The sequence below is a fragment of the Varanus komodoensis genome, unplaced genomic scaffold, assembly GCF_004798865.1.
Source record: "Varanus komodoensis strain SLA01 unplaced genomic scaffold, ASM479886v1 scaffold30, whole genome shotgun sequence".
NCBI classification, from domain to species: domain Eukaryota; kingdom Metazoa; phylum Chordata; class Lepidosauria; order Squamata; family Varanidae; genus Varanus; species Varanus komodoensis.
In genome coordinates this window covers 11,928,652-11,953,070 of record NW_025335762.1, presented here as the reverse complement: position 1 = coordinate 11,953,070, position 24,419 = coordinate 11,928,652, and the positions used below count along the sequence as shown (strand labels likewise).

Genomic DNA, 24,419 nt, shown 5'->3' with positions numbered 1-24,419 from the left:
CCCTGCCCAAAGGGTCAAGGATGATGGGATGTAGTGCAAAAGGTTGGCTGGTACCAGGTTGAGGAAGGTGGACCTAGGCTGCAGAACACTGCTGAGAGATCCAGCACAGAGGCAGAAGTTGCTGGAAAGGCTCAGTCAGTACATGGAAAGGAAAGCAAGAAAGACCAGGCTCTCCAAGCCAGAGTCCTGGGGCACCACGGACACCACTTTGGCATGGCCTGACTGCCATTCTATCCTGGAAGAAAGCTTATAAAACACATGCACTGGGATACTGTGATCCTCCAGATCACCACGTGTGGTGTGGACAGCTAAGGCTGATAGGAAGGAAATGGATGCATTCGAAACTTGGTGTGGAGGAGAGCTTTGTGAATAATCTGGACTGACAGAAAGTCAAACCAGAACTTGCCCCAGAAGTAAAAATGAGGCTTTGGCACATGATGAGGAGGCAAAATTCCTTGGAGAAGACAATTATGCTAGGGAAAGTTGAAGGCTCCGAATTTACAAGAGATGAGCAAGGCTTTCATACAGAGGGCATCTTGAGAGCTTTCATACACAGAGTCGCCATCAGTTGGAGATGAAGCGATGCCACCGAACAACAAAAATGCTGATATTGACGTACTGTGAGCTGTCTCTGTATTCTACCCCTTTAGGCACGAGGATGGGAAGTGACCAGAAACAAGGGGCTTTTGTAGTGGCACTCAGGCTGTGATAAGTCCTCCTCCAACACATTTGTTTGTGCCATCTTTAGTTTCTCTCAGGGACTAGGTGAAATTTGCTTTAAAGAAATCCTTCAATGGGTTTAACTACACTCTTCTTTCTGAATGCCTTTAACATCTGAGGCTAGTAATTTCAGGAAAAGGTGGCTGTAGAAACCCACCCTGTCAAACAGCAATGGCTTGGAATACATCTGACAATATACACAATTTGCCACTTGCAGGCAGATGCTTCTTCGTTCATTGAATTGGTTTTTATCTGTTCAGTACTGCATTTTTTTTTTAAAAATCCATATCATATTTTAATCTGGTTTTGATCTTCATTTAGAAATGGTCTTTAATTTTTGCAAGTCATTTGAATTCCAGTTCAATGGAAAGGCAAGATAAAGTTGCTGCACCCAAGAAAAGCACACATTTTTCTATGGCTTTTTAAATATAAAAACAAATATTTTAATGAACATTTATGAAAAATAATACAGTTTGAAACTGTACATAAAATATTTCAGTGTCTTCCTACCTTCTTATGCAACAGAAGGATCTGATTGCCAATAAAAAAAATAGCCAGCATGAAAATGGTTGAAGGACTCTAGTCCAGATTCACAGACCTGTTAATACCTATATGTATAAATTATGTAGTGCGTGTGTGTGTGTGTGTGTGTGTGTGTGTATCAAAAAGAAAAAAGAAACAAAATATTGAAAATTGTTCATTGAATAAACATAATAATTGCACAATATGTATTAAAATGCTGAAGGCGCCATGAAAGAATCCATGGTTAGGATATTCTGATAAAAGGTTACTCTACAATGTTACATACAAGTTAGATGCACAAGCTGGGGCTATCTTGTTAAGATGCAAAGATTTGGTTAAGCACCATGGCAGCATCCAGCCTTAACCCCTGGATCTTGGAAAGCTGTTTGGGTGCCGTTCCTGCGCAGGTCACAAAGGGGCAGAAGACACAAGCCAGACAAAACATCTCCATTCTCAGAGCCCAAATCAGGTGCAGGATTTGAAACCGGAGCATAAAGGTTTAAATCATGGTGGGATTTTTTAAGGGGAGTGGGAGGCAGAAAAGGCTCAGTGGCACAAGGGGCCTTGGACAAAGTCTTCACAACAAAACAAGAAAGGTTGCCGTGTGGGCCCCATGCATCTTCAAACCCAGCTAGAAATCGCTTTAACAATCTTTGCAATTATTGAACAGTCATGGACACGACCCGGCTGTTGCCAGCGGTTTGGACACTGGACCTAGCGGTCTACTTGCAGTGCATTCCGGGACAAGTCTACTCAAAAGCAAGTCCCATTGTCTTTCCACCAAGGACTGAGAGGATTGTGGTCTTTGGTCACCAAAGGTGCAGAGATATTGAAGACTTTTCTTGAAACATAGGAAGCTGCCTTGTACTAGAAGGGACAAGTTGTCCATCTAGTGCAGTCCTGTCTACCTCGAAGCCCTAAATGCTGCCATTGGTGAAACAAGAGCACTGTCCACCCACCTGGAGATAGCACTAAAGACTGAATCTGAGACCTTTGACACACAAACCCCGCACTCCTCTAACGAGCCATGGTCCCTTCTCATCAGACTTCAGACCAAGGGTGCATCCAGTCCAGCATCTGGTGGCCAAGCAGCTGCCATGGGAAGCCCACCAAGGGACATGAATGTAGCAGCCACACCCCCTCCCCCATGTTCCTGAGCAACTAGTGGCCTTTGACAAAGGCCAGGTGCTTGCACAGGGCGTACATAATCATAGCAACTTTGGCCGACCCCCCGGCCGCGCTGCGCCCTGCCCCCAGGTAAATCTCTCCACTTTCAGGGGTTGACACCACGGACTCTCCGGAGGTGGTGCAGTCAGGGGGGAAATTCCCCTCAGCACTGAGCCTGGACAACCTCCTTTCCCAGGAGCCCCAGCACACAAGCGGCCCTCTGCCATCATCTCCCCATCTGGGAAGTTGCACGGCCATCCTCAGGCTCCAGGCTGGACTGGATGGCGCTTGCTCTCCACAATGCTGTTAGATGCCAACACGGCCAGGGCCCCTTTAATGCAAGAAGTTTCTCTCCAAGAAAGTGGCAATGGTTCGCAGACTGAGCTGCATCCTTACCGAAGTCTAGGACTAGCTGGGTTCATCTGCTGTGGAAGCATCTGTTAAGTCTGCCTCTGCGAAGGGCTTGCCTGAGTTCTACTTGGAGGTCTTGTAAAGCTAACCCTCAGTTTGAGCCTTCACTCCTGACTGTGAGCACAGCCTGGAACAGAACACCCTGCCATTGCTTTCTAGTGGTGCATGACCAATACCAGCCGAACAGGAACTGGTGTTTCACCCAGGCACGGTGGGGAATATGGGTGCTGCTCCTGAGCTTTCAGTGTAGTAATAGCAGAATGGGTGGCTGCCAGATGGTTGTTCTCTGTTCAACAACCACAAACTAAATGCGTCCAGTTGTGTTGGATACCCCTGCGATTCTCCCCAGCCAAATCTTGAGGCAGGCAGTCCAACATATCTGGAAGCTGCCAAGTTGAGGAAGGTTGCTCAGTAGGGTTTGTGCTAACCTGTGGGGCAAGAAACCTTCCAGTTACAGACGAGTGTCCAAACCCTTCATTTTGATGGGCTTGCAAAAGTAGACTCTTTCCCACCACTGCTTCATGTAAGCTAAACCTGTGTGTATGAAACAGAGTTGGAGTTCAAAAATGAGAATTAGCATTCCTTGATTTAGCGTCTCTTTCCCATGATGAATTTGAGCTGTCCCGATGAAAAACTGTTTCTTAACATCTCATGGAAAAACTCAGCATATGAGTCTGTTGTGCTCTCATCTGGTAGCTGGCTGACTTCTCTCCATCTGATCCTACATAGCAGACTGTACTGAGCTGTGCCTACCCCTGAGTTATGTTGTCCCAGGATACAGACAGTTTTGCTCCTGCAAAAGCTATTTAAGAACAGAAGCGGCACTGCAGAATCTCTGCACCAAGGGTAATCCCAATTTTGCAGTCAAGAAAGAGCAGCATACATTATGCCAATTAGGCTGATCTGCATCTATTCCCTTCATTCTACGTCATTCACTTTGCTCCTGCCAGTCGTGGGCAAGGGACAGTAAGTCAAGGAGGGCACTGAAGCGCCATCTGCTCCTCTCTGGAAATTCTACTGAACCTTCTCTGACCTTTGCAAATTCCACAGGCAGCGCTCACTTGGTTTAATGGCCTAGACCAGGACTGACCAACCTGTGGTCCAGGAGCTGCAGGCTACCCTCAGACTAATTCCATGGAGCCCTTAGCCTAAGTTCAAAACTCCTCTATAAGCAATCAGTTCAGACCTTTCTTTCTCCCCTGGCAGCCTGCTGGGTAGAAAGAGAGACAAGCAGGGCTGGGGAGAGATGAGAGATGAGGGTGCCAGCAACAATGGCTGGTGCCTCCAGTGTCCTTCGAGGCCAGTGTCTCCACTCTGGATTTCCCTCTGAATATTAAAGGAGCAATCCATGGCACTGAAGCTTTATTTTTTTGGCCTGCGGGTCAGCACCATGGATAGCTCCTGAGAAGTTTAGACTGCAGCCCAGTGGAAGCTGGAGCCCCTGGCGCCCTCTGGATGGGGGCAGAAAGTGGAAGATGGGGGCAGAGAGAGAGGAAGATCAAGAAAAGGGGGTGGAAAGTGGGAAAGAGAGGGAAAGTCTCTGGCAAGTCACTCCCAAGGGAATGCTTCCATCCCGTGGTCTAGAAATCCATTTGTTTGTTTGTTTTTAAATGAGTGTTGAGAAATGGCAGCTGCTTTGCAGTTGTACAGATCCATGGAGTGCCCTGCCTTTGCCTTCTCCTCCTGAGCACCTGGAGTCATCTTGGACAGGGGGCGTCAGGGGTCCATCCTACTCTGCCAGCAGGTCTCGGATCTCCCCCCTCACACATTCTACTAAGCAAAGATAGCCACTCCCAGCCCAGCTTTTTCTAAAACTAAATAAAAAGGTCAGGGAAGCGGGACAAATGACACCTCCGAAAAAGAAAAGGACAGAAGAGAGATCTGCTGGTATTTGTTCAATGAAACTCCGCCTCTGAGGCTTCCCAAGTCCACGGGCTGGACTTGTGCACTGCGCGGAAGAGCAAATCCCGAACAAGCTTCTCCGGTTACAAACGTCTCTGAAGCCCCCGTGGAGTCCCGTTTATGGCAATGCAATGGGAAGGGTTCCTTTGTCGGCATACCACAAAACGCACGCTGGCACTCTGAAGGCAGGCAAGCAGGCAGGCAGCGCTGAACAAGGCTTTCCAGGCTCTGCTTCACTCAGGTTTGGGAGAACAACTTGCCCCATGGAGAGTCATGAGAACCAGCACACTTTTACACCAACGATCCAGCTTGGCTCTGGGCGGGCACCATGACAGGCACTGCCCCCATCCGGGCAAGAGTGGAGGAGGTGAGCCCTTGAGGGGCGGGGGGGTCTGGCTGCCGGGGGGCCTGGGGCTGAGCCCCATTTGTCCTGTGGAGGGTGTTCCTATGGGCTGGCACGTTGGCATGGTGGCAATAGACCCCATTGACCACGGGTGGGAAGTAGAGGGGCAAAGACTGGCTGGAGAGGCTGGGGGTGGGAGTGAGCGTTCCACTCCGGGGGTTGTTGAAGGGGGGCTTGAAGCCCACCGTGCTGCCGGTGGCAGTGGTGATGGAAGCCGTGTCCGAGGCGGGCTTGGCCAGGTACAGTTTGTGGTCTTGGGTCGTGTTCATCGACGACAAAGTGCCATTCTTGGAGACTGCATCTGAAGCAGGACCTTTTGCCCAGGAGAGTGTCTTTGGAGCCACAGCATCTTCCCTGCAGGAGGCGATAAGGAAGAGGGAGAGGATGAGTCCGGATGGACAAATCCATTGATTCCCAGCCTGACACACCCTGGTGTTCTGACCCTCCATTTCGTTCCACTAGCCCATGTGAGACAGAGATGTAGAGAGGTGGTGGTGGTGGAGATCTCCTTTCAAAATGCACATTTAAATATATTTACATTTTTATTTCCTTTTAAAATCTGCATTTAAAAGGTTCATGCTTGCACAAAATAGCCCCCTAAGTACATTTTGGAGTGTGGTTAAATTGCCCAAAACTCCTTTGGAAGAGAAAGGAGTGAATACTAGGTTACTCTAAAGAGAGCCCTGCAGGATCAGAGCAAAGGTGTATATGGCCCAGCAGATGACCCTGGGAAGACCACTAGCCAGGCATTAGGAGAAGAGCATAATCCTGCTCATCCGCTCCAAGAACTGTTTCTCTGAGGAATACTGCTGCTGTTCCGAGACACAGCAGGTAGCCATCATGACTAGTAGCCACAATAGCCCTTTCATCCTTGGATTTGTCTGCTCCCCTGTAAATGCTTAAAGGTCACTTGCCTTCCTAGAATTCATTGCAAGCTGTCTCCCCAGTGCTGCTTCTGCCTTAAAATGTTCCATGCTCTGGGCATAATAGCAAGCTTTTTCAGGCACCTTTGAATATTGTATGGGTTGGGACATCTAAATCCCTTTCCTTTAGTCCCCTTTCAAGCCGGCACTACATCTGGTGGTAGTGAGCTCCACGGTCTGAAGAAGGCCTGTGTGGAGAAGCACTCGGCAGCTTCCTTGGATGACTGTTGTGCCATGAGGCAGAGGGAGAGATGTGTCTTGTTCACTTTTGAAGGTACTTCACACCATGCACAGCTTGATGCACCTCTATCCTATCCTTTGCACACAACTATTTCTAATCTAATAAGCCCCAAACACTGTAGCCTTTCCTCATGGGAGTTACTTCAGTCTCTGGACCATTTCAGTAGTCTTGTTCTGCAGAAGTACCAGATCCTTTCGGGAGTGGCGTGAGCAGAATTGCAGAAGGCATCCTAAGAGCTCTGACCCACAGATTAGCCTGCATATGGGACTTCCCAAAAAGCAAAAATCTCAAGCAGCCATAGAGGAAAACAGAGCTTGAAAACAGGGTTTTCATCCACTTTCTCTGCTCATGTGTCTGGAGAAGAGCGGGGAAAGAAGGCTTTCTCCCCAGATGTAAACCTGCATTGGAACCAAACTTCGGTTCTCATGTAGATGCAAAATTTATGGGTACGCCTAGATCCAACGTCACATTTAATTATCCCACGAGGCATGAGGTAAAAACACACAACACTATCATGTCCTCCAGTTTTGGCCCGTTATGGAAGATCATCTTCTAACCTTGAAGATGCCAAGATTATTCATAGCTATTTTGATGATGGAAAGACACTTCACACATACTCAAAAGCCTTTGTTATTTTTATATACTTCAGGGCTTTGCTATTTGTATACACTTCAGGACTGAGCATTCAGACCTGGGAACTGGACCACCATCCCTGATTTTTTGAAAGATCCCCTCCCCTCACGTTGAAAATAATCCTCTTGCCCAATTCCTTGGATACCTCAGCCTAACACTTTCCCTTAGATTAGAGGCAAACAAATGCCATCCAGATGTCATTGGATCCCGTCACCTGTCATTCCACATCCAGCATGACCTGTGGTGAGGGATTCTGGGAGTTGTAAGCAAAACATCTGGAGGCTGCCAGGTTGCCTGGCCCTGTCTTAGAGTGGAATGGGGGGCCCTGTCTGGATGTTGTCAGGTTCTCATCCACCCATCGCCTTTGACTGATTGCCACACTAACGGGGGCAGATGGGAATGGGAAGTCCAGAAACACCTGGAAGATCGGGGCCCAGTTGTTCAGGGTGAATAGTGATTCTCACTTGATCTCGTTGGCCATTTCCTCTTGGCTGTCTTTCTTTTTCTTTCTGTAGACCAACATCTGAAGCGCAAACAAGATGACCAGGCCAATTCCAATGAGGGTTCCTACCACAGCACCAGCCACCACTGCTGCATTGAATGCTGCAAAAGGAGCCAAAACAGGGAGAAAACAATGTTGAGTGTGTGCCGTGGGATCCTGCAACCAGAGCAGTCATTCAATCGCCCTGTCCCAGCACTGCCCACTCAGAGGGGCCACGCTCATCCAGAGACCCACAGTAACCAAGAGCTGAATAGGTATTTATTTGTGCATCATATTAAAATATACAGCTTTTTCCGGTTGTCAAAGCAGTTATCAAGCCAATAATAAATTAAAACATTCAGAAAAAAACAACGTCAGTAACATCTAACTATCAAACTAGAGAAAGGCTTAACCAAAAGTCAACTTAAAAAGAAAAGAGTGTTCCAAGTTTTATGGAAATGAGACAAAACAGCCACTTTTGTAACCCTGGGTAGGTAGGATGCTCCGCAGCATCAGAGTGGCCACTGGTAAAAGCTTGATTCAGAGGTGATACTGTTCTTCTTACTGGGCGGAAAGATGGCAGAGGCAAAATTGCCTGCTACCTTGACCTCACCTGCTGAATGGGTTCCGATGGGCACAGATGGCTCTTCAGGTATGGGATGCCCAGACCCCCAAACTGGACTGGAAAGCAAATTGGGAGCCACTGTGACAAGTGCAATGCTGGCCACATACAGCCGCACCATCCAACGGAAGGTGCATGGCAGTGCTCAGCTGAAGCTTCCTTTTTGTCTTCAAGTACAGCCCCAGGTAGAGAGCACGGTAGCAATCAAGCCTAGGAGATACTGAAGCACTGTAGCAAAGTCTGATCTGTCCAGAAAAGGAAGAAGCCTCCAAATTTGTTAAATATATGCAGTTATTGTCTTAGTTTTGTGCTCCAAAGCCTGCTTAAATTTCTGAACTGCTTCTCAGAAAGCAGCACCAGAGCTAGAAGCAGAGCAGTCTCTTGTTATGTTAACCTATGTGACCTGGCTCCACTGAAAAGCACTGCATCTAAGTTGGCAATGGGTGGCGACCGATGATTAAGCTACAATGGCTCATTCCTCCAGGCAAGTTATTGCCCAGTATGGCAGGGGTTTGGCTGGATTTAGATTTAGTTATGGCTGCAGTGGACCGCCTGGTGGTCCCAAGAGGGCACTCACGTGGATTCACCTCCAGGGTGATGGTGCAGTTGGAATAGCCGGCTTTGCTGGTGGCGTTGCAGAAGTAGGTTCCAGACATACCTGTGGTGAGATTCGTTAGCCTGAGGGTCCCCTTCACAAAATCTGTAAACGAGCAAATACATGAACAACAAAGGCTCTCATCTCAGCTCGGATCCAGCCTTTTCACCCAAGCAGAAGAGAAGAAAGTTCTCAGCAGCTGTTTGCTCCGATGCTACTTTCAACATCAGAGGCAGCATGCTGAGGGTGGGGAACCTGGGCAGCACTTGGGTCCCACATGCAGGGGTTCCCTTGGGCAGCTGGTTGGCTGCTGTGTGGACAGAACCCTGGTCTAGGTGGACCTTGGCCGATCCAGCAGGACTCTTCTCATGCTCTTATGCCATTGTCAGGAACACAGAGCACGTTTGCTCAGCCATGGTTTAGTCTGGCATGAGTGAGCTGCAGTGAGCCTTAGATAAGCTTCCTTGCCTAGTTAATGTCTTCATGCTGCGCAGCTGAGAGAACAAGCTTGGAAGCCTCCAGTTCTGCTTCCAGTTAACCACAGATTCCTCTGTCCTTTGAACTGGGATCAGTGGTAATACCACCTGTGATTCCTTTCGACAAGCCAGCTTCAGAAGCCATGGTTTGAAGTTGGCTTGCTTGAAGGCATCCATTGTGAAATGCCTTATGTTACAACAGACTGTGGTTAAGGAGGAGAGGACAGGGTTCCCGTGGCTTCTTCTTGTTTGTGCAAATAGTGCCATGCCATGGTTTTAATCAGTTTGAGATCCACTGGTGGCCCATTAGATCTCCTTACCTTTTTCTGCCCCATAATTGTTCTTGCAGTGAGGAACCAGGGATTTCTGTTACATCTAAACTGAGAGCAAGCATGGTGCAGACGTTGGACTGGGATCCAGGCGATGGAGGTTCAAGGTCCTACTTGTCCACAAAGCTCACTGGCCGACTTCCTAGGATCTCAGGTCCCAGGCTAACACTAACCTCCCTGCCACCGACTGAGGCCGAAGCGACTGCCCAGCAGTGGTAGCAGTTTCCTTGCCTGCTAACCTTGCCTACCTTGCGCAGGTGGGAAGAAGAACTCAGAGCTGGGTCCCGTGCGTTGCCAGTGGTACATTGGGCTGGGCTTGCCCAAAGCTGAACGGCAGGTCATGGTGATATTTCCCCCAACAAGGGGGCTTCCCTGTACTTGACACTTTGGTGGTGATGGCGGGACTGCAAAACAAAGAGTAAAGAAAGAGTGAAACAAAGAAAACTACTAAATCAAATGACTCATAGTTCCCGTTGGAGCACATTACAAAGTAATTTTCAAAAATAGCAGTGCCATCTTGTGGCCAGAAACAAATCCAGTGCATGTTCTCCAAAAGGTTGGCAAATTATAAATGCACTCTTTTAAAAAAATCCCATTTTCACACTATTCAGTGGGGGAGATGCACACTTTCCTCATTGAAACTGCAGTTGTCCCAATTCAAACAATGTGTGTGTGTGGGGGGGGGGGGGCACAGGAGTTGCAAATGAGAAGCTTTGAAGTGAGGATGGGAGAATTTTGAAGAGCTCAAGAAACCCATTTCTCCCATCTCCAGCCCACATCAGCACCAACCCTGGAAATCCTGAATGGTTTTGAGCTGTCATGCCATATTGCATTAGACCCTAGACCAGGGGTACAGAACCACATCCAGTTCTGGCTCAGAGCAGTTTTCCAGGTGTTCCTCTTTCTCCAAACCACCCATCATTTGGCGTCTTCCCAATCTTTGGACAAAGGACAAAAGTCTGACCTGAGGCTTAGTTCCTGGCGGTTCGTAGCTTCAAGATAATATATGAAGGTAGGTTTTGGTATTCTGGCCTTGCCCCTACTTCTGGTCTTACCTCCCACTGCAATGTGGCTCTCAAGAGCTTTCCCAGATGGAATTTGGCCTCAATCAGAAAGAGGTTGTCCATCTGTGCTGTAGACCATGCTTCACTCCCTGGACAGGCATGGGAGAAGCACTGCTGTGAGCAGCCAGATGTCCCTCTCCTGGCCACAGGACCACATGCCCAAGTCTCTGGAATGAAACACTACATTTTCTGCTTGCATTTTGGTTTCTGCCCTTACAGATGTCTAGACACGGCAGCAGGGGCATGGGCCACATGAAGGAAAGCAGAAGCCTTCTGGGAGACACCTTGCGGGCAGCACTCTTATGTTTGCCCTGCTACCAGGAAAGTTTCTGAGCAGGGGAAGTGGGTGTTTTCAGTGAGGAGTTCTTCTCCATCACAGAATACAACCAGGGCTCTAAAGAAACCCTTGGAGCAAAGACAAGCGGCAAGAGCTATTGGCGTTCAGGTTCTCCGCCTGGAAATGACCGACATGTTTGTGCATTCAGTCTGATGATTCTACACTAATTAGGATGAAGGCAAAGGTGTTGGGAGGGTTTGGTTTTAACTCAAGTTAGAGGAAATTACCATGAAGCACCACAATTTTCCTTACAGAGCAGAGAAAACACGGGCCCAGCTCTTGTGCATATTTATGGTACATGCTTGTGATGTGGGAAATCTGGGAAGTCGTCCTGTTGAGCTGAAAGCAGGCTTGTAAAGAGTTACTTCCTGCATCACTTCAGGTGTTCAAGCCCCCGCACAAAGCCCACGGCTCTTCAAACCAGGAGGAAACCAAAGCTCAATTTACCATGAACAGTAAGGTTGACTAGTCCGATATTTCTCCCCATGCTGTCATCTGGAATGTTAACTGTGCACATGTACTGGCCAGCGTCTGTTTCTTTGGTGTTATTAATGGCAAGCGAGACGTTGTGAGAAGGCATGGAGTACAAAAAGCCAAGACGCCCCTTGAGATTCTGATCTGACACTTGTGTTGTTCCGCTCATATATGCCATGATCTGCAAGACAGATGAAAGAATTTAAATTCCCCCTGCTGGAAGGACCCTACACGGGATGCAAAAATTGTACATTCCCAAAGCAAACATACAGGAGAGCTGCGCATATTCATCAGAAAATCAAAGTATTAGGGTGGTGCTGAATTTTTCAGTCTCAGACATATTTCCTGACTATTAGCCATGCTGATGGGCACAGTAGTCCAAGAAACCTTACCAGCTTGCCAGTTCCTGAACTTGAAGGAGGTGGCAGAAAAAGCTGCAACTGTTCTTTTTGCCTGGCCCTCCCCCACCCTGCACACACCAAGCCCAGAGGAGGCAGGCAAGCGAAAGGGCGGTGATGGAAATAGCCAGGAGGAAAAGGTTGCTGTGGTTTGTCATGAGTCTCCAAAATCAGTTTGGCTTGGTATAGAAATATAATTGCTTACTGAGGGAGGAAGAGCAGGAGGAGGAAGAGGAAGAGGAAGCTGAAATAACCCATGCCTAAAGTTTCAACATTTGCCATCCATTTCCTTCTTTTCATGGACAGTCATCTAAGAGGGATGGTGTAACTTTGAGTCCTGCACTGAGGAGGGGTTGGACCTGAGGGCCTTTTGGGCCCCTTTCAACTCCACCATTCTATGATTCTGTGACTACAGTGGAAAAGCCACGCAACCTCTAGCTCAGGATCATGGAAGCACAGGATGGGGCACATGTGGCCTTCAGACATGGATAGGCTGCAGTTCCTTTCCACTGGCGATGCTGGCAGGGGCTGAGCCAGCCCCGCAACATCTGGAAGACCTGATATCCCCCACCATTGCCCAAGCCTCTCACCTGGCCAGGATGCTGCATGCACAGGCTTTGTACCTTGGCCTGGATCCTCAGCCTTTGCTCTTCCCCTTCTTTTGTAAGAGACATGCAGGAGCTGGTGTCACCTAGCAGCTTCCCCTTTTGCCAGCCCATTCCCAACACAGCGCAGTGGCAAGTCTAGCACATCGTCACACAGATGATGCTTGGTTGCCACAGCAACAGCAACAAATGGATCAGGGCTTTTGCAGGGAGGAAAGCAGTGGGCCAGCTGTTCTGGAGGCAAAAAACGAAACAAAACAACGCAGCAGGGACAGACATCTGCTGAAGTCACCTGTGAATCCCATGTACAAATGGGGCTTCTCAGAGGCTGCAGCAATGGCCCAGTCCACATTTTGTCTCTAACAGAAGAAGTGGGGGCTAGAGATTAAGGGACACATTTGTTCCAGTTCATTTTCGATAAAGTTTTCCAAATTTAATATCTTCATATTTAGGAGGGAATGACCCTGAGTTTTGTTTCTTGTTTTTAATCTGCACCTGTGACAGAACTTTCACCTTTAATAGCTTTCTATCTTTTATAGGAAGGAATAAGAAAGTCTTTGCCATGCTGTACTTGTTGAATTTGTGTATGATGCAGGTGGGTGAGAACTTTGTTTCCATTTGGTTTTGATCATTGTTTATGGAACTCTGTAAATTTCTTCATATTTGGAAGGGAAAAGAAGTTGAGATCTGAAGTACCTGGACGTAGAAGAAACTAACACTTATACACCCCTCCCTCTCTAGCGGGTGGATTAGGTTAAGTCGGGAATTCCTAATCCCCCCCACCCCCGGATGCTGTGTCTTTTTTTCTTTTTTCTTTTTACTTGAAATTGTAACAAAACTAAACACGTGGGTACCCTGAATATGTGTACTCTAAACAGCAAGACCAGTAGCAGGAATGTATCAGCAGCAGAGACCAAAGGCATATCCATTCCCAATCACTTCTCAAAGCACCACGGGGTTGAACAAAAGAGGGGCAAAAAGGGGGTTGCCTCTTCCATTTCAAATATAAGCATGTTTAATAATAATAATAATAATAATAATAATAATAATAATAATAATAATAATAGTGGGCCACAGATGGAAATAAGCACCTGAGAAATACGGACGAGGTTCGAGGGCAAGCTCAGCTGCAGGAGGACCATTAGGAATCGGTGGTGAGTGCTTGGACCATGCATTTCTGTTCACCAGGACTTGGAGCGCCCATTTTCCCCACCCATCTGTTCATTCTCACGTCACAAGAATATAATTCAGAAGTTCATGAGCACCCACAACTTTCACAGGTGTTTCAAGAACAAAACAGATGTAGCCAGAAACTTCCAACCAGAAAAAAAAAGGTGACCACAGTCATGGCTACATCATATGCCATAACGAAACATCGGTGAGGTTTGAAGGACACACTGCAGATCCAATAAATAAAACACTTCATTGCTATTTTTTAATTGAATGTTAATGTTCATGTTGTTTTGGTTTTTTATCCTGAATGCTGCTTTGGGGCAGTTTCATCCTAAAAAATGTTTGAATAGATTAATCATCACTATCGCTGAAGAAAATGCTGTAACGCTTGGCCTCCACACAGGTGGGCTGCCTTGCTGTGAGAACGAGGCCTTGAATAATGGGTGCCGCAGATGCCCATGCGAAGTTACTGCCTCCCAGCACAAAAGCCCTGTCTCTCCCTCTCCAGAGCTCCATCTTGGCCTCCTTCCTGGCCCCTTCTGGTAACAGGAGACGCTATTGTTGGCTTCTCAGTTCTTTTTACACACCTCGCCACTGACCTGTCCTCTGAACAGAAGCCTTCTTTGTATGAGTGGGAGACTCTTCTATACAGAGTCAAAAGAAGCAAATGGCAAAGGCAAGCGGATTTGGTAGCAATTAAGTCCCACCTTGGAATGCCACTGTTGAAGTTTGTGGCACTCTAAAACTCTGCCCATCTTGTTTGCAAAAGCAGTTTGCGGGAAGGCTTTCAAAAATGCAGGTATAAAAGACACCATCAAGTAAATCAGTACTTCACAGACATAAAGCCATGATTAGATTAGACGGTGGGATGGGGGCATTATGTGAATGGGACCTGTGCCCTAGTTTACAGAGCAGAAATCACTGCTGGAAGGACTGTCAGAAGACTTGAAGGAGCCTCTCTCTGAAGAGCTGCCCCAGCAAAGGCATGCCTAAATAGTGAGCAGCAAAGGAAGAAAGAACAGTCCATTCTCTCCACAATGGTGAGATGTCTGGCACTTCTATTAAAATTAGATTATTCTAAATGTTGCATCTAAGCATGAAATCAGCCTATGGAATTCTTATGCAAATCTATGTCTTCTTTCCTGGTCTTCCGTTTTGATGATGCATGAGAACCACCCTGGGTAGAGTGGATTCGAATGACCTCACGTCTTTTAAAGCATGGGTCTGGGCACAGGAGGGCCATGTGAGCTGGCAGCATGGGCCATGCGCCCTAGTGGCCACTTCAGCAAGTATGAGATGTGGTCCCGTGAGTATACTGAGCCATGCCCATAGCTTAGAGCTTCTCCCCATGCTCAGGTGCAGTGCTGGATGCTCCCCAATTGCTAGTGCATGACCCTATTGCTAGTCCAGTCAGCTTCTATCCATGGACCAGGGAGGGGCATCATTTTGGCATTTTCAGTCTTTGAGGACAGCACGTTTAGAGGTGGATGAAAGCGTTTTCCAACCCCCAGGATTCTTCAGCTAGCAGGCACATACAGGGAGCCATAGGTACAATTACATGCATGCTGTCTAAAGAGACACAGGTCTACAGCAGGATCAGTTGTGGCTTGGAGAGCAATGCTGGAGTTTGCAAACTCTGGTATAATTACAGAGCTGTTCCAGACCAGATTCCTGGCTGCAGCATTGCGAAATGCAAAACAGGCTGTTGCATTGCTTGCTGTCTGGGAAATGCTGGCAGTTGTAGGACCTTTTGATGGCTAAACATGTAGAAGTACTTTTAATCTTCTTAGGCTTCCCTCTCCCCTTCTGCGCAATAAGAAGGTATCATCTAGGGCTCACTTTTTGAAAAGTAGCGAGAAGCAACATGGATGGCCTTTCCTAAATTTATTTAGTAGATTTATATCTCACTTTTCCTGTAAGGAATGAACATTGTATTTCAATTTGTTTTCAGCTGAGGAGGGGCTGCAATGCCTCGCCCCCCAGCGTTGAAAGAATATGGAAGCAGGGAGGCAAGGCTCATGACTAGAGCCAAAGGTGTGGCTGAAGGGGACATGGTCACCAGGCGCATGCCCTGCTGGTGGGTCAAGCTGATATGGCCCTGTACTCTGTCACACCCTTGTTGAATGTGCGTGTTGGGTCGCCCCCTCTTTTTTCTCTGGGCCTCACCTGCCGCACTGACACGCTTGGAGGGGCAACGCCCTGGCAAAGGGCTCTGGAACCCCTGGGGTGGAATGGACCCTGGTCAATGCCCAGCTTTGACGACCCTGCTGCCAGCCCTGGAGGTCATGTGAGTTGGGAGACAGGGATGGCAGAGCTCAGCCAGGAAGCTCCAGGGATGAGTGATAGTCGGACATGGCCCCCTTGTGTCCTAGCCTCGTATTCCAGCCTCTGAACCTGCTGGGTGTCTGTTCGGAGTGCCTCCAGGGGAGAGGGGTCTTCGCGTAAACGTTGGCTGTGACTTTACCTGAACATGATTGCTGCTTCCCAGTCTTGCGAAGTGCCATGTGAGATACGGCACGCTGTGGCTGTGGGTTGTGTACCAGACTGGCAGTATGGCCTGCTGCCCTTGGATCACCACCACTGAAGAGCGCGCAACCTCAACTTGCAGCACAGCGGAAGAAAAACCTGCGGAAAGAAGCAGGGTGGAAGAGAAGGGTCAGCTGAGTCCCACGTCCAAGGATGTGGGTCCAACGGGCTGGGCCCCACAGCCATAGTACCCAGAAACTCTGTGGCACGGTTAGCAGCAGGGGCAGGCCTGGGCTGGCCGCCTGGTTCGGGAGGCTACAGAAAGTTCTCAGACCAAAGCAGGCGATGGAAGAAGTGCTACGGCGGATCCAGATGCCTCCTCCCTGGGTCACCCTCCAGCCAGAGAAAGAACATATTGCTACTGGGAGATGCAATTCTTTCCTCAGCCTGGACTGCTCCACTTGTTTTCCTTTGGGGGAAGTTTAAAGAATGGCACTACTTGCCTTCACCCTGAGGTGGTACATGCCTAGCATCCCCCCCTCCCCTCTCAGCAGCTCATTCTCTGGCATATGCAGTCAGGAGCCTGAGACTAATGCAGGCTGGCCCACATCATGTGGAACCAGCTTCCCAGTATGTTGATCCTGGGCCTAAAGGTAAAGAGGAGACGATGAATGCACAGTAGATAGAGGATCTTTGCTCAGAGAACCAAGGCATTGCTCCTCATCCTGTTGCCTTCAAGATGTGTTGGCCCACAACTTCCATAATTATGGGATCTGTAGTTCAACATAAAGGGTCCAGCGAAGGGCAACAAAAATGATCCAGGGTTTGGAAACACTGCCCCATAAGGAGAGACTGGGAGAACTGGGCATGTTCAGCCTTGAGAAGAGAAGAGAAGAGAAGAGAAGAGAAGAGAAGAGAAGAGAAGAGAAGACTGAGGGGGGACATGATATCCCTCTATAAGTCCCTCAAAGGCTGTCACCAAGAGGACGGTCAAGATCTTTTCTTGCTGATGCCAGAGTGTAGGACACAGAGTAAATCAAGTCAAGTTGCAACAACCCAGATTCAGGCTGGACATCAGGAAAAGCTTCCTCACTGTTAGAGCAATACGACTGTGGAATGCCTAGAGAGGCATTCCTAGGCAGTTCTCCAGCTGCCTAGAGAGGTGGTGGGCTCTCCCACACTAGAGACATTCAAAGAGAAACTGGACAGCCATCTCAGTGGGATGATGTAACTTGGGGTCCACAACAGCAAGAGATGGACCCGATGGCCTTCATGGCCCCTTCCAACTCTACTATTCTATGATTCTATATCTGAAGTCGACCTGGTTGGGGAATGATGCTTTGGATCATTAAAGAGCTTTGTGCCAAGGGAGATGCAGGTTGAGGGCGAGTTTTATCTAGCGATCTTGTTGCTATAGGTTCTAATGCCAACTCTTATCCACCTCTCCTCCACTTCAAGTGACCTTTTAACTTCCTGCCAGATCTCCAGAACAAACCTCCCTATAATCCAAACGATAGCAGTACTTTTAGATTAAACATACACACATTCCCCATTTCTGGAAAGTTACCAGCGAATTCTTTCTGAGGGATCTCACCCATTTACGATAGAAATGCCATGGCTGAAACATTTTGCAAGCCTCAGGAGTTCTGTGCAGGTTTGTGTATGCCAATCTGCAAAAATGACAGGTAGAGAGAATTCGATCTGTGCAATTAATTTGTGTGCTGCCGTCGCCTTCAGTCACCCAGGATTGCGAGAGACACGCTTTCTAAAAAACCAAGAAATGCACGAAATCTGCTACCCTTGCTCATTAGTATTTCTATTTTGGGACGACGAAAGCTGATTAATTAAAAAACACATGTCAGAAGAGGGCAAACTGTTCTCTGAACTCTGAACACTGAACATTCTTTATGCCAACACATTTTATGTCAGCAGTGCTGGAAACAAATACAGCTAGCCCACTCAATGGCAGAAAAGCCCCGAGGGAGAGAGACGAACAGAGGAATACGTGGCTTGTGGAGCAAGATACAAAACAGTGGCTCTTCTCATCCAGTCAAAAAATACCCCATAAACTAGCCCCTTCCTTCCAACTGTGAGGTGTCCATGCAGCCTACTCTCAAAGGAGAGCCCTTTCTTTGAAGGATGGTCAGAGGATACTCGATTTGGCCCTGCAGATGTTGCTGGACTACAACTCCCACCAACCCCAGTCAGCATAGCCAGTGGTGCAGCATGATGGGAACTGCAATCTAACAGCACCTGCTCTACATAGAGGATTGTTTATTTCCCTCTTTCATGGCGGACTCCCTTCCAAGTCAGGCTGAACTTTCAAAGATCAGCCTGTATAGATAAAACAAGCGGACCTGCCACTCACTGTCAGAGTATAAAGCATTCATGGCCGGCCAGCCATGCCCTTTTCCAAGGTACTCCATTCCGTTCGCCTTAGTACTCCATCAACATTCCAGGCCCACCAAGCTTGTCGACCCTCACCGGGCTGCCTTCTCTCCCTCCTTGGGATTAAAAAATAAAACAAACCAAAGATCTTTGAATGTCTGCAAGCCTCCCTCTTTGGCATGGATGTCGTCACTTTGGCTGCAGGAAGAACCACATTCCTCTAGACACGGGCACATAGCAGAAATGGTGCTGCTGCCTCCCCTTTGATCTTCTCGCACAGCACATGTTCTGTGCTGCTCTTGAGACAGCCTTTCCAGCATGTCCCCCTCCAGAAGTGTCAGTCCGTTCCCTGCATCCTCCAGCCAGCTGGGGATGCTGGGAGTTGAACTGCAACACGTTGGGAGGGTGCCAGGTTAGGGAAAGAAGTCGTGCGAGCAGTGATGGCTGAGCAACGAATGCGGAGAGGCAGGCTGTGCTTGAGAGATCTGTGAGCATGACATTCCTGCCAGGTATGAAATGAGCTGATCGCCTCTTCTGGGAGGAGCTTTTAATGCTTTAATTGCAGAAGCCCCAACCCAGCTTTTGAGAGGGTGGCTGATGGCTCTTGAAAGTGATGGGCTGGATTCTGACTGTTCGAATCGGTATGCGGGACCTGCAGGGCAAAACTTCAGCTGAAATCGGGTGCACTCTGCAAATGCTTTGAATCTTCCTGACACTGCGATCCTGCGGAAGATGTCAACAGGATGAGAGACTTGCCCATGAGCTTGGGAGAATTATCATACATCCTTCAGACTTCGCCCATTGCCTGCTCCTTGCCTGAATCCCAGAAATAATATGACGGCAATGTTGGTTAGCATCAGCGATGCAGTCTATTAAACAGGAAGCCTTGTGGACAAGAGCTAGTGACCAGAAACCGGTTGTCTGATGAATTTTCATGCACCAGGCATGGAATGCCTTTGAAAAATAGCGGCCATGTGCGTTTTTTTCTTTGCAACAGTATGGTTGAAGCAGGATGGCTGGGTTTTCGCGTATGTTGGGTGGGGGCTTTCCAATCCAACCTGGTAGGAGTGGGAGAGAAGCAACTTAGCTACGTTCCCAAGATATATTAGACTTGCCTGCTGGACATGGACACACCTGGTGCAGTGGTGTACTGGAACCAGGGCTTGCAGGGGTGAGGTACCAGGGCCATTTTCGAGGGCTGAAGACATCACCTGCCATCTTGTTCAGGATTCCCTATCCCCTCTGAGATTCGCATCCATCTTCACAGGGTGAGGGGCAGTCAGGGATTTTTCCAGTAACAAAGTGAGCTCTCCCTGCTGCAGTGGAAAGCATTTCTGAGCATGCTGGTCTTGAATGGGCAATTAAGGGTCATTAGCTTGATGTAAAGATCTGCTCCTGAGGGAGATGCAAGCCAGTTCTAACAGAACTAGTTTGCAGACAAAGATTGGAACAGCTGCCCACAGCTGCTGTATTCTCCTTGGGTTTGTGTCTATAGGGACTGCAGGATGCAGAATTTACTACGACCAAGATGCCCACAGGTAAGTGGGGTTCCGAGGAACAGCAACATGGATTTGCCAGCCGAAGAGCTCTGGAGTTAAATTTCCCCCCAGCACTGCTTCCAGCTTTTGCTACCTGTGGCACGAGCTGTTCGATGCATTGGTTCCCACACAAGCACACAAGCTGTGCTGGCAGCAGGCCACTGTTTAATTGCTGCGTGCAAATGAGGGTGTCACAGGCACCCAAACACATAAAATTAGGATGCAACAGGCTGTTCCCCCAGGGAATGCTAAGCTGTCTCCACAATCCTCAGTGCGGAGGAAATGGCAGCCCCTCCCCATATGTCCATCTCAGCTCCCAGTGCTATTTTCAAGGACTGATCCTTAGGGGAGACACATTAAAATTAAAGGAATTTGTGTTAATCACAAGTCAATTCAATTTCACCAATGTCAACAGGTTTACTCTAAGTTAGTCAGCACTGACTGAAGTCCTATTCATTTCAATAGGTCTCTTACATGTACACCTAAGTCTGGATCTAACCCAGTCATTCTTTGTCCTTTCATCAAGGAACTCAAATTGGCATAGATGGTGTTATTTTCACAGCAACCTTGTAGGGTAGGTTAGGCTGAGAGAGTGTGTGACTGCCTAAAGCAGGCATGTCCAAAGTCTGGCCGGGGGGCTAATTGCGGCCCGTTTTCAAATTTCGAGTGGCCTGCAGCCTCTTCTTCCAGCCGGCTCAGCCTGTCACTCATCCCCGCCGGCCGGCGTTTTTCCCTTACCACACAGAGGTTCTCGAAGCTGTCCCCTGCTGCCTCCTGCTCCTTCAAGGCTGGTGGTTATATTTCACCAGAAGATGGCAGTAGACCTGAGTCAGCACTCTCGCCGCATGACCCTTGTGACACAAGGCTTGTGTGACCATTTCTAAAATGGCGACTGTAACTAAAAAAAGGAAAGTTGACAGCGAGGGCCGCCGCTTCCAGGACAAGTGGAAATTGGAGTATTTTTTCACTGAAATACGAAACAGCTGTGTCTGCCTAATTTGCCAAGAGACTGAATTCAAGGAATTCAGTATCAAGATGCACTACCAGATGAAACATGCTAACTACAACAAGCTAACTGGGAACAAACGTGGTGAAAAATTGAAGGAACTGGAAGCTGCTTTAACGGCACAGCAGCGCTTTTTCACAAGAGCCCGTGAGTCAAATGAAAATGCCACAAAGGTGAGCTATGAGGTGGCAATGCTGATTGCCAAGCACTGCAAACCTTTTACTGAGGGTGAATTTATTAAAGACTGCGTGATGAAAATGGTGGAGAAAATTTGTCCTGAGAAGAAGCAAGAGTTTGCCAATGTTTGCCTGGCTTGTAACACTATGGTACGGAGAATTGAAGATGTTTCATCTGATATTAAGAGACAGAGGCAAAAGGAGTGGAGTTTGACTTTTTTTCGTTAGCCTGCGACGAAAGCATGGATGCATCTGACACTGCTCAGTTATTGATTTTTTTGAGAGGAGTGGACAATGACATGAACGTGAGTGAAGAGCTACTTGACCTCCAGAGCCTTAAGGACCAAACAAGAGGAACAGATTTATTTGTTTCTGTTTGTTCCGCCATAGATGACATGACACTACCGTGGAATAAAGTCACTGGGATTATTATGGATGGTGCACCTGCCATGGCTGGTGAGCAAAGTGGATTATCAACCCTAGTCTATAACAAAGTCAGCAAAGAAGGAGGCAAAGCTATAAAACTCCACTGTATTATTCACCAACAAGTTCTCTGTGCCAGACATCTGAAATATGATCATGTTATGAAACCGGTGATGAAGGCTATTAATTATATTCGCTCCAAAGCCCTGTGCCACCGCCAGTTTCAACAGTTTCTACCCGACATCCAGGCTGAATACGGAGATGTTGTGTATCACAAAGAGGTAAGATGGCTCAGTCGGGGGTCTGCACTGCAGTGCTTCTACTCTCTTAGGGAGGAAATCGGACAATTCTTGGCAAAAAAGGGACAACCGATGCCAGAGCTATCTGATCCTGTTTGGCTGGCTGATTTTGGATTTTTAGTTGACATAACACGACATCTGAACGTGCTGAACACAAGCCTTCAGGGGCAAAATGCAGTGCTAAGCCAACTGTATTCACATATCAGAGCCTTTGGGACCAAGCTGCTACTTTTCCAAAGGCACCTGTCACAAATGCAGCCCAATACCACACATTTCTCATCGCTGCAGGAAATAATGACCAGTTTCCCACAGAACAATATGAGTGCGCAAATAAGGAGGTATGAAGCAGACATCTCATCTCTGGCTGAGGAGTTTCAACAGCGCTTTCGGGATTTTGCAGCTATTGAAAAGGAGATCCCACTTTTTTCATCTCCTTTCTCTGTGGACCCTGATGACGCTGCAGACCACCTGCAGCTGGAGCTCATTGAGCTGCAGTGTGACGCCGAGTGTCGCAGTCGGCACCAACAGCTCCCTCTTGTCAACTTTTACCGCCAGCTGGATAAAGACAGGTTCCAAGAGATTCGAACATTTGCTAAGAAAATGCTGAGCTTGTTTGGTTCGACATACTTGTGCGAGAAGACATTCTCGGTTATGAACATTAACAGGAACCACGTGAGGACGAGACTAAGTGACTTTCACCTGCGTGACATCTTGCGCATCAAAACCACTGTTTTTGAGCCAGACCTGGCCTATATAATGCAATCAAGATCTCAATATCACCCTTCACATTAGTGCAGTTAAGTTATTTGTTTAGTCTTTCATAAAATAGTTCATTTGCATTTAATGTTAATAGTTCAAAGAATGTCAGGCTGAATGGTCGGCCCCCACACATTTTCACCTCACCAAATCTGGCCCTCCTTGCAAAAAGTTTGGACACCCCTGGCCTAAAGGTTACCTGCCAGCTTTATGATCTGAATGAGGTTTTTTTAAAGGAAAGAAAGACATTGCTAGGCACTCCAAAATATATCTTTGAGCCCAATAAATCTCAAGAAACAGATTTCTGTACGCCTGGAGCCTTCTTTGACTCTTTTTTTCCTCCAGCATGGCACTTTATAGTTAGTCTTTTCCAAGTGGAGATCTGAATGTGAGTCTCTCCAGTCCTAATGCAGGATCCTTGACAGTGGCTCTTACAGCGAGTGAAGGCACGGCCCAGCCTAACGCTGTGACTAAGACGGCGCCAAGCATTCAAGACAGCCAGGTTCTGCTGCTTTGGCCCTCTTGCTCCTTAAAGGACGTGCCATCTGCCTTCTCATGGAAGGGATTTCCTGCCTCCAAGGTCAAGCGTTTGGAGGGAGGATGCAAGACAATGGCAGCAAGATGGACCCCCTCCCGCCTCACAGGAACTGCTCTCTGACGTCAGGCTTGGCCGTTTCCACAGAACGTTTCGGTGGAACAAAACCCTGGAAATGCCTGGGACAACAACAGGAAGTTCCGCTTAACGTCTTGTTTGATAAGGCTGTTTGTCTGTTGCGTCTCACTCCTTCCTATCAGCTCCTCACAGATTCAGAGCACGACACCTTCATACCTTCCAGAGCTGGCTCCTTCTTGCTCTTTCTGTCACGAGGGCCCAGGCCCAGAGCTCCAAGTGGGCAAGCTCATGAGGGTTTGCGAAGCCAATTCCCCTTTCAGAACTCAGCCAGAGCAACAGCCTGATTCCTCCACTGCTGAATTTGCTGCTGGGAGGGAAGCAAAAAGGGGTGAAAAAGGCCGACTGCCCTGTTTTGCTGCCACACCACTGAATACTGGCAGCAAACTGCAGCTGGTTTCCTTTGGACACAACAAAAAGCTAGTCTTCCAGGGCTGCTGCACTGAAGAATTTCTGTAGCCAATACAGTGGCAGTGAGAAGCTACAGGAGAGGCCAAAGGGGACCCATGTGGCCAGTAGGCCATGAGTTGACTTCTCCTGCCCTAAGCAGGTTTAGCACCAGTGACCACTATAATGCCTCATGGTCAGGTTGTGAGCCTTGCTTGACTTCTCTGCTGCACTCAGGTTGGGAGAGCCACACAGACGGACACTGGCTGAGTTTGGACAACAGAACAACCCACGTGGAAGGGTTGCACATAGGCTGCATGCGGGTCGTCGAACCATGGGTGGTGGTTGTTGAGACATCTTGGTTTGTTAGCTTCTTAGCACAGCTCAGCTCAGTTCAGACAACACAATAGATCACATTTCAACACCCACCCATGGTTCAGTGACAATCTATACCCAGCCCATCTTCAGCCTGTGCGTGTGGATTGTTGTGGCATCTTGACCCAGGCATTGTTAATGATTATTGGAAGATGCCCAATATTGGGCCAGTCTATTTGTCCACGTATTTCCTGCAGCAAAGGGAGCGTTGGAGGCCCTGGGCAGAAAGCCTTTCCTGCTCTTTCAAACTGGAACATGAGATCTTCTTCATGCAAAGCAAGTGCTCTCCCCACTGAGTTATGGGTCCAACAGCAATTTTTTATAGATTTCTTTTGGTGTGTGTGAAGAAAGTCTTTGGGGTCCTATGGCAGACAAGCGTCACCTGCTCATATATTGTATATACCAAAACCAAATCTGGAAATGCTATTACTATGGAATGAGTCTATAGGAAGAACTCAG

General features: G+C 48.0%; 1 protein-coding gene across 1 annotated transcript in view; it reads right to left on the bottom strand.

The window, feature by feature from the left end:
- Positions 1-1,139: 1,139 nt before the first annotated feature.
- Positions 1,140-24,419, bottom strand: part of ESAM (endothelial cell adhesion molecule) — a 65,882-nt gene continuing 42,602 nt past the window's right edge. Inside the window, exons 2-7 of the mRNA XM_044437280.1 lie at positions 15,941-16,101; positions 11,274-11,481; positions 9,674-9,829; positions 8,603-8,725; positions 7,387-7,525; positions 1,140-5,479 (exon numbers count right to left, since the gene is read on the bottom strand). Coding sequence (XP_044293215.1) covers positions 5,014-5,479; positions 7,387-7,525; positions 8,603-8,725; positions 9,674-9,829; positions 11,274-11,481; positions 15,941-16,101 — 1,253 coding nt within the window. The 3' untranslated portion in view covers positions 1,140-5,013. The remainder of the gene's footprint in view (positions 5,480-7,386; positions 7,526-8,602; positions 8,726-9,673; positions 9,830-11,273; positions 11,482-15,940; positions 16,102-24,419) is intronic.